Here is a 20,704-nt window from a genome sequence, read left to right as displayed (position 1 = left end):
CGGTGGCGCAGTGAGCTGAGGCTGCAGGGGAGGGGGAACAACAGGGGAAGGGCCCGGGGCTAACCTTCTGGGCCAGGAGCTATGGGGCCGGGCAGGAGGGTCCCGCGGGCCAGATGTGGCCTGCGGGCAGTAGTTTGCCCACCTCTGATCTCTTTCCTAATGGTTCCTAACTTTAACTTTTTTGACTGTCATTGCACATTGAGCAGATGTTTTCAGAGAGCTATCCATGATGATTCCAAAATCTTTCTTAGCTGAATTTAGACCCCATCATTTTGTATGTATAGTTAGGACTATATTTTCCAACTTGCCTTCCAACATAGAATTTCATCTGCCATTTTGTTGCCCAGTCACACAGTATTGTGAGATTCGTTTGTAACTCTTCACAGACTGCTTTGAACTTAACTATCTTGAGTAATTTTTTATTGTCTGCAAACTTCGCCATCTCACTGTTCACCCCTCTTTTCAGATGGTATATGGATATGTTGAACAGCACTGTCATGGTACAGATCTCTGAGATACACCGTTATTTTCCTCTCTCCCTTCTGAAAACTGACCATTTATTCCTACCCTTTGTTTCCTGTCTTTTAACCAGTTACTGATTCATGAGAGGAACTTTTCTCTTATCCCATGACAGCTTACTTTGCTTAAGAGCCTTTGGTGAGGGACCTTGTCAAAGGCTTTCTGACAGTCTAAGTACACTATTTCCACTGCATCACTCTTCCACATGCTTATTTGACCCTCTCAAACAAATAATAAATTGGTGAGGTATGATTTCCCTTTACAAAAGCTGTGTTGACTCTTTCCCCCAACAAATCATGTTTATCTATGCAGCTGATAAGTCTTTTCTTTGCTATATTTTCAACCAATATGCCTGGTACCGAAGTTAGGCTTACTGGCCTGTAAAAATTGGAATCACGTCAGCTATCGTCCAGTCATCTGGTACAGAAGCTGATTTAAGTTAAAGGTTTACATACCAAAGTTAGTCGGTCTGCAGTTTCGTATTTGAATTCTTTCAGAACTCTTGGGTGAATACAAGCTGTTCCTGGTGACTTATTACTGTTAGTTTTATTACTTTGTTCAAAGACTTCTTGTATTGACACCTCAGTCTGGCTAGTTCTTCAGATTTGTCACCTAAAAACAATGGCTCAGATGTGGGAATCTCCTGGGCTCTCACCCTAAGCAGTGAAGACTGATGCAAATAATTCATTTAGTGTCTTTGCAATGGTATTGTTTTCCTTGAGTGCTCCTATAGCACCTTGATTGACCAGTGGGCCCACCAACTGTTTGGCAGACTTCTGGTGTACTTAAAAATGTGTTTGCTGCGTTTATTTTGTCTTTTGCTAGTTGCTCTTCAAATTCTTTTTTGGCCTGTCTAATTATACTTGATTTGCCAGAGTTTGTTCCTTTCTATTTTCCTCAGTGAGATTTGCCTTCTAATTTTTAAAATATGCCTTTTTGCTTCTAAATGCTTCTTTTACTCTGGTTAGCCATGCTGGCCTTTTTTTGGTTCTCTTCATATTTGTTTTAATTTGAGCCTCTATTATGGTGTTTTTAAAAAGTTTCCGTGCAGCTTGAAGGCATTTCACTCTTGTGACTGTTCCTTTTCTTTTCCGTTTAGCTTCCGCTTTTTTGTGGTGTTCCCCTTTCTGAAGTTAAATGCTACCGTCGTGGGCTTCTGTGGCATTTCTCCCCCCACACGTGTGCACACACACCAGGATGTTAAATTTAATTATAGTATGGTTGCTGTTACTGAGCGGTTCAGCTGTATTCACTTCTTGGACCGCATCCTGTGCTAAATCCTGGACTTAAATCAAGAATTCTCTCCCCTGGTGGGTTCCAGGTCTAGCTGCTCCACGAAGCAGTGATTAATGGTGTCTAGAAACTTTACTTTTGTATCCCGTCCTGAGGTGACTTATACCCAGTCAATATGGGGATAGTTGAAATCCCCCATTATTATTGAGTTTCTTATTTTTATAGCACCTCTGATCTCCCTGAGCATTTCACAGTTGCCATCAATATCCTGGTCAGCTGGTCAGTAGTATATACCGTCTGCTATACTCTTATTATTCAAGCATGGAATTTCTAACCATAGAGATTTTATAGTAAGTTTGATTTATCTAAGATTTTTACTATATTTGACTCTGTATGCTTTCTTTCTCAAATAGTGGCATTCCCCCGCTAGCATGAGCTGTTCTGTCATTCCTATATATTTTGTGTCCTGGTGTTAGTGTCTCATTGATTGTCGTCATTCCACCAAGTTTCTGTGATGCCTATTATATCAATATCATTATTTAATACCAGACGTTCAAGGTAATCTATTTTAGTATTTAGACTTCTAACATTTTTGTATAAGTACTTATAAAATTTGTCACTTTTTAGTTGTCTGCCATCACGTCATGTAACTGAATGGGACTTTCTCATTTGACTGTTTCTCTTCAGTTCCTACTCATACTTTGTCAACTTCTATCTTCCCCTCTTTACTAGGCTATATAGAATTCCCATTAATAGATCCTCCCCTGTAGGATGTCTGTCTGAACCATGTGCTCCTCCACACCTGTCAGCTTTCCTTCAGCCCTTAGTTTAAAAACTCCTATGACCTTTTTAATTTTACATGCCAATAGTCTAGTTCCGTTTTGGCTAGGTCGAACCTATCCTTCCTGTATAGACTCCTCCTTTCCCTAAAGGTTCCCCAGTTCCTAATGAATCTAAAACCCTTCTCCCTACACCATCACATGATCCATGCATTGAGACCCTGTGGTTCTTCCTGTCTCTGCACATGGAACTGGAAACATTTCAGAGAATGCTACCAGGTAAGTCGGGGTGGGCAAACCTTTTGGCCTGAGGGCCACATTGGGGTTGCAAAACTGTATGGAGGGCCAGGTAGGGAAGGCTGTGCCTCCCCAAAGAGCTTGGGACCCGACCCCCATCCAACCCCCCCGTCCTCTGACTGCCCTGACCCCATCAACACCCCTGCCAGGCCCCCCCCGGGACTCCCACACCTTTCCAACCCCCCCCCCCCGTTCCCCATCCCCTGACTGCCCCCCCAGAACCTCTGCCCCATCCAACTGCCCCCTGACAGGCCCCCCGGGACTCCCACACCTATCCAACTGCCCCCTGTCCCCTGACTGCCCCCCGGAACCTGCCGGCCCCCTTACCATGCCGCTCAGAGCAGCCTGTCTGGCAGCCACGCCGCCCGGCCGGAGCCAGACACACTGCCGCACTGCCCTGCAGGAGCGCGCAGCCCCACTGCCCAGAGTACTGCCCACGTGGTGGTGTGGCTGCGGGGAAGGGGGTACAGTAGGAGAGGGGCTGGGGGCTAGCCTCCCCGGCAGGGAGCTCAAGGGCCGGGCTGGACGGTCCCACGGGCGGGAGTTTGCCCACCTCTGATGTAAGTCCTGGACTTTAATCTCTTACCTAGCAGCCTAAAATTGGCCTCCAGGACCTCTCTCCTATCTTTTCCTATGTCACTGGTACCCACAGGTACCATGGCCATCAGCTCCTCCCCAGCACTGCACATAAGTTTGTCTGGATGTCTCGAGAGATCTGCGGCTTGCTTGCTTGGCAGGCAATTCACCATGCTGTTCTCCTGGTCATAACAAATCCAGCTAGCTATATTTCTAATGATTGAATCCCCCATTACCATTACTTGTATCTTCCTAGTAACAGGGATTCCCTCCCATGGAGAGGTATCCTTAGTGCAAGAGGATACACCAGTTACATGGAAATTATGTTATAAGGGCTCTATCACTAGAGTGTCTGGTAGTATGAATTGTTGCAAATTTTTGTATGTTGGCTCTTCTTGATAACAAAATCTTGTTCAGCAGCTCAAACTCTCTGGATTTTACAATGCTGCTGCAAATACAGCTACCACCTGACATTTTGGATCATGGAAGGACATTTTAAATAAAAATTACATCCATAGAATACCAGTTTAAAATAAAATAGGGTCAGAAGAACAAATTAACTTCTCTAACTTAAAATCAAATTTGGTACAAAAAGGTTCTTTATCTTATAAGCTGCATAAGCAGGAAGCAGATGTAGTGTCCAGAACTCCCCAGTCAGAAAGTTTTTTTTTTTTTTAAGTCAAATGATGCCTTGTACAACAATATCCTAGTTTAGAATGCAATTAATTGAAATAATTACAAATTCTTTACAAAAGTCTTTAGTGCACCATCCTTGGCTACCAAGATGAGCTTTATAAAAATAAACTGTAACTTTGCACCTCTTTTAGCTGTGTTTCTGAACTGTAGGCATGATTTGAATTATTTATAAGGTCATCAGATGGTTAAAAACGTACTTTTTATATGGAGCGTGCATGGTGGTTTTTAGGAACTTGTTTCAGAAAGCCCTGGTTTTAAAAATTCCTCTCCATATTGCACTGTAAACGTTTCTTTCTTGACTTTGACAGTACTGTGAGAACAATGTAATGCAAAAGTTCCAAAATATCTCTGAAGTGGTTTCTGTCCTCTGCCTAAAAAACTGGAAGAAACAGTAAGGTCAAGGAAAGTGTCCATCTATAGGAATAAACAGAATTCCTCTCTCATCGTGCAGCATAGCTCCGTCGTCACATGTTGAACAATTGGATACTATTTATGCAACAACAGACAAGACCTCAAAATCATGGGTTTTTTGTTCACTTATATCTGCTCTCAATCTACTTGGGAACAATGAGTTACTTTAATGCGTTCCTTTTTTGATGTAATGGAGGCCATGTTCGTGGAAATCCCCTTTTATCTGAGCTCTTTATTACTCTAGTCAAGAAACATGACTTCTGGCATCAGACTATTGGTATAGGATCAGGGTTTGTCCTTAGTTTATTTTTGTTTTCAACAATGAAATTTTATTGCATCGAGTTCATTAGTGTTATGGCCTTTACGTGCAACAAAAAGATTCTGCAAACCATGGTATAAACCTATAAGAACTTAATAAAAGAGTGCGATCACTGTCTTTTTTTATTACGTTTTTTGTGTAGCCTGAAATCATAGTACATGGGTGCCTATTCTAAAACTGTAGAGCCTGCCTATGCTTGCCTTATTTGTCTGACTAGGTCTTTGTGCCAAGCCCATCGCCGCATTTGCTGAGCACTTCTGGAACATTGCGCAGAGGGTAATAATGTGGCTAGTATCAAAATGTAATTATAGAAAAAGTCTGGTTTGCAACAGTCGGATGACTTCCCAGATATCGCAATGTTTTTGCACCTATAAAGTCAACAATTTTCTCTGAAATATGTAGTATAAAGGGCCTTTTGTGCGTATTTCATTTGATCAAGAATAAGCATTTTATTATTCATGTAGGAGGAATCTTTAATTTTCTCTGTTTTTTGTTTTCAGGAATGCCTGCAGTCTGTAACCCAGGCATGGTACCGGTGGCAGTGCCACCTCCAGTCAACCCTCAGCACGTGTGTAATGAAGAGGATCTGAAATCAATCCAAGACATGTTCCCCAATATGGACAAGGAAGTAATTCGTTCAGTGCTAGAAGCTCAGAGGGGGAACAAGGATGCAGCTATCAACTCGTTACTTCAGATTGCAGAAGAGTTATAGACCCCAACCCCTGCATTGTCTCTGTTCTTGATGCCACCTTTATTTTGACTTGCCAAGCCATGGATTTAGGTAGAGGAAGAATTTCCTAACAGATTCCTGTGAGCATTCTGTCTGAAAGAGCTTGTACCCCTTTTTCTCCTTGGATATTTGCACATTTTTTTCACTTTCTCTTTTACAGTTTGTTTTACATATGTTCCACAGAAGCTTTTTTGTTAACATCAGGCTTATCATATGTGGCTATATTGCTTTCAGGGGTGTGTGTGTGTGTGTGGGTATGCTGCTTTTTTCTTCCTTCTCTCTCTCTCTTTGAAAACAAGAGCATGTTCATATGATCTCTCTCAACACTATGCAGTACAGGATTTACTGCCCTGTCTGTGAGATCGGACGAGTTTTATGTTTTCTGGGAGTTAGATTTTTTTCTTTACATACTGCTTTTAATAAAATGTTTTTGTTTCAGTAAGCCACCTGTTTCTGCCAGAGATATAAAAAATGATTACACAATGCCTTTTGGTTTGTCCTGTGGTGTTCAGTTATTGCTGTGAATAGTCCAACTATCCTTAACATAGTTTTAAATCTACTAACAAGCTGGCTTTCTTGTTGTAGCCTTTAGTGTTTCTAATTAGGTAGCCCCACCCACCTATCCTCGTGATTGGGCACCAAAGCAATATATATCTTTTGGTGAGCATTCTGGGGCTCAATCCTACCATGTGATGTTGCTGTACTAACGAAATCTGCAGGAGATGGTTTTCTAGATACAGCAATACACACTGCATCGGAGGACAGGATTGGGCCCTAATGTGTTCCTGCAGTTACTTGCACTCTTCTTGCTTCTACATTCCTGTGATTATTCCAAAGGATGAATGCAGAAGGAAAGATTTTATACCTGGAAAATTATGTATAAAATAAGCATTTAATTATTTAAGGAGCTGTCTTGTAATAAGAAAACATGGGTTTTGGGTTTTTTTAAGTATAACATTTGTTTTGAGAAGAAACCTGCTACACTCACTCCTGTTTTTCAGTAAAACTGTCTTTTTGCTTGGAGAAAAAATTACTTTTTAATGAGGAAAGGTTTTTTGGTAGTCTGGAATACAGAGTAGCAAAGAGCTGCAGAATCTTCAGTAGGTATAAAGTATTTAAAGAACTTGTTTCGATGATTCATTGAGTTACAGTTGATCTTAACTAATTCAATTGAATTGTATGCATACAAATATCAAAATTATCTTGTGAGATAATGGAAAATCTGACATATCCTAAATTGGCAGATCCTCATAAAGGGGAAGGAGAGTGCATACAGTCATTGCACGTGTTAATGTGTATGCAACATTGTAGCACAGAATTGCAGAGCCTCTGGAGTGGGAACAGATTATACCTGTTTTGATAAATTTCTGCAGCTTCTTAATTTTTTTTAAAACTGCAAAACAATGCACTTTAAGTAGTATGCACAAATTTATTTTCAATAATGTGCAATGTCACTGTTCTGGTTTTTGGTGGTGGTTTTAAAACTGCTTTACAATTCTTTCTGCAATAGCCATAGCTTGTATTTTCTTCGTGTTTGAATGTACACTTGAAATACAGGATCTCGAGTGGTTCATGAGAACTTTAGTAAGCCAGGTTTGGAATAAGGAAAGAGCCTTTATTCTCTCTCCTTCCCCTCTTTTTTTCTTCCCCAAGCAGAAGGTTCTTCTATATTTATGAATAAACTGCTTTCCCCAATATCTTTCTGTTTAATAAGTGTGGGGGTGGAGAGTTTTTAAATACAGTACCAAAATTGTCCTGGTTTTCTTTCACTGGTTGATTTAAAACAAACAAACAAAAAACCTTTTTCATGATGTCAGACAGTCACTCGTTAGTTATGTCAAAAATTCCCCATTGTCTTAGTTGGTAGACTTACATCTTGTAAAAATTGAGTTGTCTTCACATTCTCCCACTGGTTTTACATTTTCCTAAGAATTCAAGGCTACAGTCTCTCTCTGCATTTTACATGCACAGCCCATTACATCTTTACCTTTTGCGTCTCTAGAAATAGCTTTTTATCAGGAAGCTAGCCTTGCTCCTCTTGTTCGTAGCCTGTGTCATCACATGTTAATCACAAAACTCAACACTAGATTGAGCATCAGGATTTTATCTTCATAGCACAGCGACATCTTGTGGCATTGCCAGCCTACGCTTTAAAGCAAAAGATGATCATCACTCAACTTCTTGGTAAAAATTTAGGGATGAGTCCCTTGCTATAACACCTGTATAAATGGTATGAATTGCTAGGGTAGAACACTTCAGGGAAAATGTATATAATAAAGATTTTATGTATAGTTACTTGGAGTCTACAGTAGCAGATTTTTCTAAAGCAAGTGGTCATGGTTTGATCTGTGTCTGGGAAAGTAATTTTGCTGTCACCTGAAATTGTATTCCTAATTCTGTTATGGCTGAAATGTAAGCATAGAACAAATAGCTCTGAGTGCTCTTAATAATTAGGAGGAGGAAGTGAGAATGTTAGATTGAATTTCTGGGGAACCTTACATTTTCCATGGGACCTCTAGATCTACTGGAAGTCCTTTTTTGTAAGATGCATTTGTTATATGAAGTATAGCAGAGCGAAGCTGCATAGATTGAAGGTGAGTAGTTTAGGAGCAGTATGGCCTGTAAGTTGGACTCTATGGGAATAAAATATATAGTTTTCATATTAAGAAATATTGACCTGGGCATTTTAATTCAATGGAGGTGCAAGCATTATGCATATGAAAAGAAGCCTCCAAGATGCACTACTGTATTTTTGTTACTAAAATTGAGACGAAACCATATGCCTACTCCGTTTTTTGTCAATATATATATCCCACCACAATTGTTTTGCTGTTCCTTGTCAGTTTCAGGTCTGAGGGATTTTGAACTGGCAAGGAATAGTTAAAGCTAGCAGTTGAGGGTCCAGAAATGCAGAACTGAAAGGCAATACCATGCTGGGTTTTGTTTTAAATTAAATACATCACACATTCTGTTGCAGCATGTGACCTGTATGCTTCATTTAATAGAATAATGTGTCTTGATTGTACTTCTGTCACACTCAGCAGCTTACAACAGCCTGGAGCCAAAGCCAGCTGTGTAATACTGGCATCTGCTAAAAGTTAGTGGTGTTCACACTAGCTTTAATCCTGCCAAGGGTCTGCACTGGCTAAAGACAGGAATATGTTTGTCTAGCTAGATCCTTGCTACTTTCTCTTCAACCGCTATTCTTGTGTGCTGAAGGTACCAAATGTTTTCCCTTTGCAAATATTACTGCTTGTGTTGGTTGACATGTAATACTGTACAGAGGATGTTTTTGCTGTAATAATTCTGGAGGCATTGTTTCTCACTGTATTGAGGCCCAGTGTCCACATGTTTTTTCTTTTATTGTAAAATACACTTTGACTTTTTTCATTCTATCTAATTTAATAAATGTATCATGTATACCAAAACAGAAGAATCAGTCCTTTGAGAGAAGCTATACCTCTTAACTTGTATACATTCAGACTAAATAATCCAGCTTTCAATTTCTGGGGTCAACGATCCAAATAAAAATGAAGACAAATCTAGGATGGTGTGAGAAATTTTTCACTTCAAATGTTTGTAAAATCTTTTAGCACCATGCTCGGTTTCTATGCACATCACTCTTCCACTTGATGAGTCCCTTTATTTTCTAATACCACAGTTACTTGATTGTAGATTGCATTTGAATTCTTGTAGAGATGCAATCAGTCTGCTGTTAGCACAGTAAGTGTTTAAAAATGTCCTATGATGGCTGCATGCACCATTCGTAAACAAAATGTGTACATCTAGAAATGAAGAACGTAGGACAGACTTACAGGAGGGAGCACTCTATCATGGGACGCAATGACTCTGAAAAAGGTTTGGGAGTCATAGTGGAAAATCAACTGTACATAAGCTCCCAGTGCAATGCTGTGGCCAAAAGAATTAATGCAAATCTACTGATGGTGTGTTTTTGTTCTTATCGGTATTTGATGCTATTCTATTCCACGAATATTATCTTCATAGTTATCTAGTATTGTAACACCAAAGGAAATTTTGCTGAGCATGAAGTAGTCTGCACAATTGTAAGATGGGTGAAACAAAAATCAACTATATCTGTATATGAATGACTCATGTAAGGAGAAGAATGGGCTCCATAATCTCAATGGAATGAAATCTGGTTAGAGAACAGTGGTCTCCTGCTAATGAATGAGTGGATAAATTGATATTAACTATTTTTAGCTGTACATAAGAATTAGTCCTCCAATATAGATACAAAATTACTAAAGATAGTTAAGACCCAGGCAGACTGTGAAGAGTTACAAAAGGATCTCTCAAAACTGGGTGACTGGGCAACAAAATGGTGGGTGAAATTTAATGTTGATAAATGCAAAGTAATGCACATTGGAAAGCATAATCCCAACTGTACATATAAAGTGATGGGGTCTAAATTAGCTGTGACCACTCAGAGATCTTGGAGTCATTGTGGCTAGTTTTCTGAAAACATCCACTCAATGTGCAGCGGCAGTCAAAAAAGCAAACAGGATACTGGGAATAATTAAGAAAGGGATAGATAATAGGACAGAAAATATCATGTTGCCTCTATATAAATCCATGGTACACTCACATCTTGAATACTGTGTGCAGATGTGGTTGCCCTATCTCAGAAAAGATGTATTGGAATTGGAAAAGGTTCAGAAAAGGGCAACAAAAATTATTAGGGCTATGGAACGGCTTCCGTATGAGGAGAGATTAATAAGACTGGGACTTTTTCAGTTTGGAAGAGAGACCTCAATCATATCTCCCCTTAGCTGTCTATAAAATCATGACTGGTGTAGAGAAAGTAGATAAGGAAGTGGTGCTTACTACTTCTCATAACACAAGATCTAAGGGTCACCAAATGAAATTAATAGGCAGCAGGTTTAAGACAAATAAAAGGAAGTATTTCTTCACACAATGCACAGTCAACCTGTGGAACTCCTTGCCAGAGGATGTTGTGAAGGCCAAGAGCATAACAGGGTTCAAAAAAGAACTAGATACATTCATGGAGGATAGGTCCACCAATGGCTCTAAGCCAGGATGGGAAGGAATGGTGTCCCTAGCCTCTGTTTGCCAGAAGCTGGGAATGAGTGACGGGATGGATCACTTGATGATTACCTGTTCTGTTCATTCCCTCTGGGGGCACTGTCCACTGTCAGAAGACAGGATATTGGGCTATATGGACCTTTGGTCTGACCCTGTATGGCCGTTCTCATAGCTGACCATTTTCAGTCAGTAAAATCACGAACTACATTTAAAGGTACTGTAAGCTAGTAACCAGTTTATTTATAAGTAGAGTGGGGTGAAATTTTTTTGGTGAATAATTTATTCGGCAAAAAAACTGCAGTCCCGTTTCGACCTTAAAAAAAATCAAAATGTTGTTCTTTGAGTTCTGGTCCCTATGTATTCCACATGTGGGTACACATCCTCCATGCATCTGAGACCGGAGATTTGCAGCAAGTAGTGCCCATTGGTCTGCGTATGCGCAGCTGCTCTCATCCTCTGAATCAAGAGCATAAAGGGAGGTGCGGGCTAATGCCCCTCCAGTTACTTCTGACCACTTCTTGCCCTGAGTTGGAATTCTGTGTCCATTATGATCTTCCTATTGGAAAGGTTGAAACAAAATGTTTCCTTTTGACACGACTCTCAATTTTTGGTTTAGACTTTGGACACATCTAACAAAAGCAAATGACTATATTAACAAAACTCGGGCAGGGGGGCTATTGCCCTCTTTATAAATTTAAGTGCCAGTGGTTAGGGCACTCAGGTGGGTGACCCAGGTTCAGTTGCCCTGCTGCCTGATGTGGAGAAGGGATTTCAATTTCTCCCACATTGCAGGAAGAGTGCTCTAACCACTGGGCTATGGGATAGTCTCATATGGGGCTTTCTCAATCTTTCCTGTTGAAGCTGTTCCACTTTTTATAAATAGTTATTGGAGCAGGAACTCGAACCACCCACATCCTATATGAGTGATCTAACCCCTAGGCTATAGACTCATTCACACATTTTTCCTGGCCAAATGATTATTCATTGACAAGAATGACATCGAAGGACTCCCCTAGGATATGGGAGGCCCAAGTTCAAGTGCCTGCTTCAATAACTATAAAAAGTGCGACAGCTTCAGCAGAAGAGACTGAGAGAGCCTTATAGCCCAGTGGGAGACCCAAGTTTAAACCCCTTCTCTACACTAGGCAAAAGGGGGGAATCGAACTTGGGGCACTCTCATCCCCAATGAGTGTCCTAACCACTGGGCTAAAAAGTTATATGCAGAGCAGCACCATCACCAGCTCCTCTCCACTCTTTCCCATTTTGTGAATCTAATCCTTAAATTGTTGTTTTAGGTGCCCAGAATCAAAATGTTTTGTGTTTGATCCAACCCCCCAAAAATTAGAACCTTTTTTTGATTTGCCACATTTCATTTGTGGTTTGACCCAAAGCAAAAATTTAAAACCATTTTGTTTTGCAACTGCCAGCAAACTGAAAAATCCACTATTCACCCAGCTCTGTTCATGAGGACCTTTTTAAAATGATGATTTTCTTGTTTTTTTTGACTGTCTGACAAACTGACAGTCCATTTTCAAAGTCAACACATTGCTTTACCCAGCCCCCATTACCGCATCAATATCCATTCTTTATTTTGGATTTATTTTCTCATATGTTAGAATAGTAACAATGTTTCTGGATTGAAATTAGATATCTATTTTACAATGTTTCTAATTTTCATTCTGAGCTAAATCAGTTGCGTGGCAGAAGGAAGTTGCATTGGTGGGGGAGGGCGGTGAATCTTGGAGCATTTTTTTTTCTCTTGGCATACTCCCTTACTGCTAACACAATTTCATTTCATATTGTGTGTTCTAACTGCACTATCAGTTAGCCATTGAATGCAGGTTTCCATCCCCATTAAGTTCTAAAGCTTCTCTTTGGGGCTCTTGCATTTTTTCAATGCGCTGTAGTAGATAAGAGAGGAAAATACGAAGGTGGATTTACTCAGGGAAGTGGTAGCATTCTAGTGATTGCCAAAACATCTATTTAGCATTTTAATTTTAGGACTTTTTAGCATTTCCATTTCAATGCTAATAGAGCAATAGAGGTGTGGGGAAGTCTTTTGTTGCTAAGCTTCAGAGGCGTAGCCTTGTTAGTCTGGATGTGTAAAAGCGGCAAAGTGTCCTGTGGCACCTTATAGACTAACAGACGTATTGTTTTTTGTTTAAGTATTAAAATGTACTAATGAAAATACTGGCTTCTGGGAAAAATAATGAAAATACACTACGCATTTCCTTTCTTTTAGAATAAGGGAAAATGTACTGAGAAATTGTTATGCTGGAAAATTAAATCAGTAGCCTAATGAAGATTGTTTAATTTGTCTCCTCTTGGTCTCCCGTCAAGTTGCTCAAAATCCAAGTTATACCTATTTTCACAGTGCAATTTGTATAACCCAAATGAATTTTATCTTTACCGGCTTACCAAAGAATACATAATTACTTTATATGAGTGCCTTAGGCTAAAATTACATTCCACATACATTAAGTTTGCAGTCATTTAAAAACTGAAAAGAAATTTAATATAAAATGGGAAGGTTATTTCCATTTGCCCAGTTTCCGTATTTCAGTCAATCATTAACTGCCTCTGTACATTGGTGAGGGAGGTGGAAAGGAAGTGTGAAAAGTATTGTCACCAGCTAAATGTATAGCCTTAGTGTGGAATGTATATTTGGAGATGAATTGGTTGTAAACAGCTGAAGTACAAAGCAGACTAGATATAACATGTGCAAAGCAAGATTTACAATACTGATTTCTTTTTCTTCAGTTACTTTGGGAGTGCATGATGGATTATTCAGCTACTAGGAATAGTGTCTGCTCGTTCTCTGAGAGCATGAGGCACCGTAGTCTTCTAGGCTGGTGCTGATGCAACTTTATGGATTGGGAATCAGGAGTGGTATTTACATGGCAGAGCTGAAGCACATTACCTTTTCAGGGGCCACACACAGACACAGAGTTTGCTTAAGTTGAAAGACAATCGCTGTCAAATACTTTTTGTGTTTTCAAATTGTTTTACAATGAAACTCCAGATAGAAATACAGAACATTGGGTACACCAAGGGGCAGCAGGAAACAGGAGCTGTTCAGATCTTAATGAGTTCCTTGATAAGGTGGAATTCATCTCCTCAAAGAAAATACAGTTAATATGGGGTAAATTTTAAAAAGTCTTTTGGTTCTTCAGGTTTTTTTGTTGCTTACACTTTGTTCTTTATTACTGGCATTTAATAGCACCCCAGCTTCATGCTTTACAGAAAAACTAAAAACTTCACTCTCCTTGTGAAATAGGTGTCATCGTGCATCAGTGGGTCATGGCTGAGGATGCCAGGTTCAGGATGAACTGCTGCGAAATAGGGCAGACTCACCCCAAACTGGCGGTAATTCTATTATTAGATATACCAAGCCAGAAACAAAAATAAACTTCGTCTCACCACACTGGTTAACAAGAATTCCAAACTGCAGTCTCCTTTAGACATCCCAGCCTTTATTCCACCACCCAGACACTCAACTTCATGGGTGGTTATTGAAAACCAGTTTCATCACATGGTCCTTCTAATCCCAAGAGATCAGCCACATAGCCAGGTCAATATATAACTCGGATTTTACCCAACAATCACACTTTTGCCAATCCTTTAGTATCTAATATCGAAAGGTAAATTTATAAGAGAAAGAGGAGAAAGTTAAAATGGTAAAAGAAATCATATACATACAATCATTGCAAAGTTCCTGGATCAGGTTTGTAGCAGTGATGGAATAAACTGCTGGCTTGTAAAGTCTGGTAACTTACAAAAGAGTGGAGGGCCCTCTGTCCATTGGTTGAATGCTCCTTTTAGTGTAAGTCCAGAAATGAAAGCAGGAAAGAGGCCAAATGGAGATGCTTTCATGGGTTTTTATACCTTTTCCCATGTAGCTTGACTGTTCTGTCTTAGTTTGTGGGAAATTACAGTCACAAAATAGAGTTCAGGGTCACATGAGCAAGTCACATGCCCTTGCATGCTTTGATGACTCATAGGAGTAGCCATTACCCATATTCTGGCTAAAGGGTCTACAGGAAGGCTCACTGGGCAGAGAGAGGAGCTTCTTCTATGATCCATTGTGAGAGCTAAGTATTCTTTGATGGGCCATCAAATTGAATAGTTCATTCACAATGTGGTGGCCAGACTGCATGTAAATTACCTAGTGGGTGTTACCCTAGGAGCAAACACATTTGAAATACTGGTACATTGTATCTAAAGTTATGAATATTGACTAAGATGTTGCATGCATACCAACAGGATAATCATATTTGATTGTAATTTTTCCACTGATATCTTATATGACCTACTTTGTATAAGATTTGTTGGAATTGTCTAACGGTATCACAGTAGGTAGGCAAACAGTCCTTGCTTACAGAGAGCCCCCCAACCTGAAGCAAATACTCACTAGCAACCACACAACAAAAACACTAACCCTGGAACCTATCCTTGCAACAAAGCCCGATGCCAACTCTGTCCACATATTTATTCAAGTGACACCGTCATAGGACCTAATCACATTAGCCACATCATCAGGGGCTCGTTCACCTGCACGTCTACCAATGTGATATATGCCATCATGTGCCAGCAATGCCCCTCTGCCATGTACATTGGCCAAACCGGACAGTCTCTATGTAAAAGAATAAATGGACACAAATCTGACATCAGGAATCATAACATTCAAAAACCGGTAGGAGAACACTTCAACCTCTCTGGCCACTCAGTAAAAGATTTAAGGGCATCAATTTTGCAACAGAAAGTCTTCAAAAACAGACTCCAATGAGAAACTGCTGAGCTTGAATTAATATGCAAACTAGATACTATTAACTTGGGTTTGAATAGAGACTGGGAGTGGCTGGGTCATTACAACATATTGAATCTATTTCCTTAAGTTAAGTATCCTCACACCTTCTTGTCAACTGTCTAAATGGGCCATCTTGATTATCACTACAAAATTTTTTTTCTCCTGCTGATAACAGCTCATCTTAACTAATTAGCCTCTCACAGTTTGTATGACAACTTCCAACTTATCTCTGTGTGTGTGTGTGTGTGTGTGTATATATATGTACCATTCTATGCATCCGATGCAGTGAGCTGTAGCTCACGAAAGCTTATGCTCCAATAAATTTGTTACTCTCTAAGGTGCCACAAGTCCTCCTGTTCTTTTTTTTTTTTTAGTAGGTAACATGTTATTCTTGTTTTAGAGGCAGAAACTTAAGCTTTGACTTGTCAAAAGCCAGTGGTGCTATCAGAGCTAGTATTAGTGCAGCGTTCATGGCTCCAAGTTGCATGCTCAGGCCACTTGACCATGTCTGCTAAAGACCTTGTCTACGCTACACAGTTTCATCAACAAAAGTCAGGTTTCACCGACAAAACAGTGGAGGTGTGTACATAACACCTAATGCACCTCCCGTCAATTTAACTGTCCTGCTATGCTGACATAATGAAACCATCTTGACAAGCAGCATAGAGCTTTTTGCAACAAAGTCAGTGACAAAGTGTCCGTGTAGACAGTGCACTTGCTTATGTCACCCTAAGTGACCTCCAGGAGGTGTCCCACAATGCCCATCATGAGTGCTCTGGCAAACAGGTTTTACTCTGCTGCCCTGCAGCCAGGTACACAGGCATGCCCCCCTGCCCTTTTAAAGCCCCAGGAATTTTTGAAATTCCACTTCCTGTTTGGTCAGCATGGACAGCTCACATCGTATGTTCCCAGCTGACCATGCTGGCTTTCTGCAGCAAACACCCTCCCACCTGGAGTACACCAGAGTTGCTGGGTCTGTGGGGAGAGGAGGCTGTGCAGTCGCAGCTCCAAGCCAGCTGTAGGAACTTTGAGACCTATGAGCACATTGCTTGTGGCATGGATGGAAAGGGGCACAAAAGGGACACCCAGCAGTACCGTGCTAAGATAAAGGGGTTAAGGCAGGTGTACCAGAAGGCAATGGAGGCCAACTGTTGCTCTGGTGCGGCGCTGAAAACACGCCGCTTTTACAAGGAGCTGTACGCCATCCTTGGTGGCGATCCCACCTTCACCACCAAAAGTCTTGTGGATATTTTGGGGGGACTGGAGGCAGTGGCCAGTGTAGTCAACCCTGAGGACAAAGTGGTGGATGAGGAGGTCGAGTTGAAGGAGGATGTGGGACAGGCAACAGGCTCATCTGGTGCTGTGGCGTGGCGAGCCAGGACCTCTTTTTGACTCTGGAAGGGTCTAGCTAGTCCCATCAGTCCGGCTCTGGCATGCCTGAAGCAGGAGAGAGGCACTCCAGTAAGTACTCATTTTGCTTTGATGCTGCTGTGATGCTATCTGATTAAAATATGGCCATATAGATCATTGTTGCAACAACTGTCCTATAATTGCAACAAATCTTGTACAAAATGTGACGTGTAAGATGTCTATGGAAAGGTTATGATTTCCTGGATATGATTATGCTATCTGTATGCATGTATCATTTTTGTATTTGAAGTTATAAGTATTGGCTCTATAGCTGGATTTCATATGTTTGCTCCTGGGGTAACGCCCACAAGCAAGCTAGCTAGCTAGCACATCTTAAAGGGCCTATTCAAATTAAGTGGCTCCTCAAGCAACACTTAACTGACAAAAAGAATGAGGAGTACTTGTGGCACCTTAGAGACTAACCAATTTATTTGAGCATAAGCTTCCGTGGGCTAACACCCACTTCATCGGATGCATGCAGTGGAAAATACAGTAAGAAGATGTATATACACAGAGAACACGAAAAAATGGATGTTGCCATACCAACTATAACGACAGTAATCAGTTAAGGTGGGCTATTATCAGCAGGAGAAAAAAAAACCTTTTGTAGTGATAATCTGGATGGCCCACTTCCAACAGTTGACAAGAAGGTGTTAGAGTAGCAGCCGTGTTAGTCTGTATCCGCAAAAAGAAAAGGAGGACTTGTGGCACCTTAGAGACTAACCAATTTATTTGAGCATAAGCTTTCGTGAGCTACAGCTCACTTCATCAGATGCATTCACTGGATTCACAGTGGGGAGATTTATATACAGAGAGAACATGAAACAATGGGTGTTACCATACACACTACAACGAGAGTGATCAGGTAAGGTGAGCTATTACCAGCAGGAGAGAAAAAAAATCTTTTGTAGTGATAATCAAGGTGGGCCATTTCCAGCAGTTGACAAGAAAGTGTGAGGAACAGTAGGATGGAAAAATAAACATGGGAAAATAGTTTTACTTTGTGTAATGACCCATCCACTCCTAGTCTTTATTCAAGCCGAATTTAATGGTGTCGAGTTTGCAAATCAATTCCAATTCAGCAGTTTCTCATTGGAGTCTAGGAAGTGAATCTCTTGTGTGGACTGGTCCAGGCTGATGTTGATGGTGGGATGGAAATTGTTGAAATCTTGGTGGAATTCCTCAAGGGCTTCTTTGCCATGGAGCCAAATGATGAAGATGTCATCAATGTAGTGCAAGTAGAGTAGGGGCATTAGGGGACGAGAGCTGAGGAAGCGTTGTTCTAAGTCAGCCATAAAAATGTTGGCATACTGTGGGGCCATGTGGGTACCCAGAGCAGTGCTGCTGACAAGAAGGTATACATTGTCCCCAAATGTGAAATAGTTATGGGTGAGGACAAAGTCACAAAGTTCAGCCACCAGGTTTGCCATGACATTATCGGGGATACTGTTCCTGACGGCTTGTAGTCCATCTTTGTGTGAAATGTTGGTGTAGAGGGCTTCTACATCCATAGTGTCCAGGACGGTATTTTCTGGAAGATCACCAATGGATTGTAGTTTCCTCAGGAAGTCAGTGGTGTTTCGAAGATAGCTAGGAGTGCTGGTAGCGTAGGGCCTGAGGACGGAGCCAGATAATCCTGCTGTCAGGGTGCCAATGCCTGAGATGATGAGGCGTCCAGGATTTCCAGGTTTATGGATCTTGGGTAGCAGATAGAAAACCCCAGGTTGGGGTTCTAGGGGTGTGTCTGTGCAGATTTGTTTCTTGTGCTTTTTCAGGGATTTTCTTGAGCAAATGGTGTAGTTTCTTTTGGTAACCCTCGGTGGGATCAGAGGGTAATGGCTTGTAGAATGTGGTGTTAGAGAGCTGCCTGGCAGACTCTCATTCATATTCCGACCTATTCATGATGATGACAGCACCTCCTTTGTCAGCCTTTTTGATTATGACGTCAGAGTTGTTTCTGAGGCTGTGGATGGCATTGTGTTCTGCACGGCTGAGGTTATGGGGCAAGTGATGCTGCTTTTCCACTATTTCAGCCCGGGCACGTTGGCGGAAGCACTCTATGTAGAAGTCCAGTCTGTTGTTTCAACCTTCAGGAGGAGTCCACCCAGAATCCTTCTTTTTGTAGTCTTGGTAGGAAGGTCTCTGTGGGTAGTATGTTGTTCAGAGGTGTGTTGGAAATATTCCTTGAGTTGGAGACATCAAAAATAGGATTCTAGGTAAGCACAGAACTGTGTCATATTCGTGGGGGTGGAGGGGCAGAAGGAGAGGCCCCGAGATAGGACAGATTCTTCTGCTGGGCTAAGAGTATAGTTGGATGGATTAACAATATTGCTGGGTGGGTTAAGGGAACCACTGTTGTGGCCCCTTGTGGCATGTAGTAGTTTAGATAGTTTAGTGTCCTTTTTCCTTTGTAGAGAAGCAAAGTGTGTGTTGTAAATGGCTTGTCTAGTTTTTGTAAAGTCCAGTCACGAGGAAGTTTGTGTGGAAGGTTGGTTTTTTATGAGTATCCAGTTTTGAGAGCTCATTCTTAATCTTTCCCTGTTGGCTGTAGAGGATGTTGATCAGGTGGTTCCGCAGTTTCTTTGAGTGTGTGTGGCACAATCTGTCAGCATAGTCTGTGTGGTACGTAGATTGTAATGGATTTTTTACCTTTAGTTCTTTTGTTATGATGTCCATCTGTATTTGGAAAGGAAGATGATGTCTGTCTGTATCTGTACGAGTTTTTTCGTACGAAGTTGATGGATTTCCATTTCATACGGCTAAATGCAGTGCCTTGCATGGTGACAGGTTTCAGAGTCTGTATCAGCAAAAAGAACAAGAAGTACTTGTGGCACCTTGGAGACTAACACATTTATTTGAGCATAAGCTTTCGTGGGCTAAAACCCACTTGATCTCTAAGGTGCCACAAGTACTCCTTGTTCTTTTTGCTGATACAGACTAACATGGCTACCACTCTGAAACTTAACTGACAGTGGACCATGGGAGACGTCCATCTACACTGAATGGACAGTCCTGTAAACGTTCTGTCTGGGTACAGGTAATGATTTCCTGCTGTGACTAAGCAAAATTGTGCACGGACATGTGACTTGCCCATGTGGTTCCAACCCCCATCTTTTATCTGTAATTTTCCTGCTTCAAAGCCTCCCTGATTCAAATAGCCCCGCATTGAGCCACTCTAATAGCCCTGGTGTGTGTCTGATCAAAATCTGCTGCCAGGCGATCCACCTCAACACTCCACCCCTGGGGAAACTTTTCCCCCTTAGCTTCACAGATATTATGCAGAGCACAGCAGACTGCTATGACCATGGAACTATTTTCCTCATTGAGGTCTAACCTGCCAAAAAGGCAGCGCCAGTGACTGTTTAATCTGCCAAATGCACATTTTATGGTCATTCTGCACCTGTTGAGCCTGTTGTTGAAGTGCTCCTTGCTGCTGTCAAGGTTTCTGGTGTAGAGCTTCATAAGCTGTGGGAGTAAGGGATCGGCTGGGTCTCCCAGGATCACTATGGGCATTTCAACATCCCCTATTGGAATGTTCTGGTCTGGAAAGAAAGTCCATGCATGCAGCTTTCTATACAGGCCAATGTTCCTGAAGATGCAGGCACCATGCATCTTCCCTGACTACCCCATGTTGGTGTCAGTGAAATGACCCCTGTGATCCACCAGCCACCTGCAATACCATAGAGAAGCAGCCCATTCTGTTTATGTACTCTGCAGCAAGATGGTCTGGGGCCAAAATTGGGATATGTGTGCCATCTATTGCCATGCCGCAGTTAGGAACTCCTATTGCTGTAAAGCCATCCAGTACTTCCTGCACATTGCCCAGAGTCACAGTCCTTTGAAGCAGGAGGCGATTAATGGCC

The 20,704-nt window shown here is 41.3% G+C and overlaps 1 protein-coding gene across 3 annotated transcripts in view; it reads left to right on the top strand.

The window, feature by feature from the left end:
• TOLLIP (toll interacting protein) overlaps positions 1–9,088 on the top strand; it is a 57,530-nt gene extending 48,442 nt beyond the window's left edge. For all 3 annotated transcript variants that reach the window (XM_074954817.1, XM_074954818.1, XM_074954819.1), the window contains one exon: positions 5,331–9,088. In XM_074954817.1, the coding sequence (XP_074810918.1) occupies positions 5,331–5,542 (212 nt within the window). In that variant the 3' untranslated portion in view covers positions 5,543–9,088. The remainder of the gene's footprint in view (positions 1–5,330) is intronic.
• The last annotated feature ends 11,616 nt before the right edge of the window (positions 9,089–20,704 follow it).

Source organism: Natator depressus, chromosome 6, assembly GCF_965152275.1.
Source record: "Natator depressus isolate rNatDep1 chromosome 6, rNatDep2.hap1, whole genome shotgun sequence".
NCBI classification, from domain to species: Eukaryota; Metazoa; Chordata; order Testudines; family Cheloniidae; genus Natator; species Natator depressus.
The sequence above is the reverse complement of the archived record's forward strand: the minus strand, read 5'-3'. Positions and strand labels throughout refer to the sequence as shown.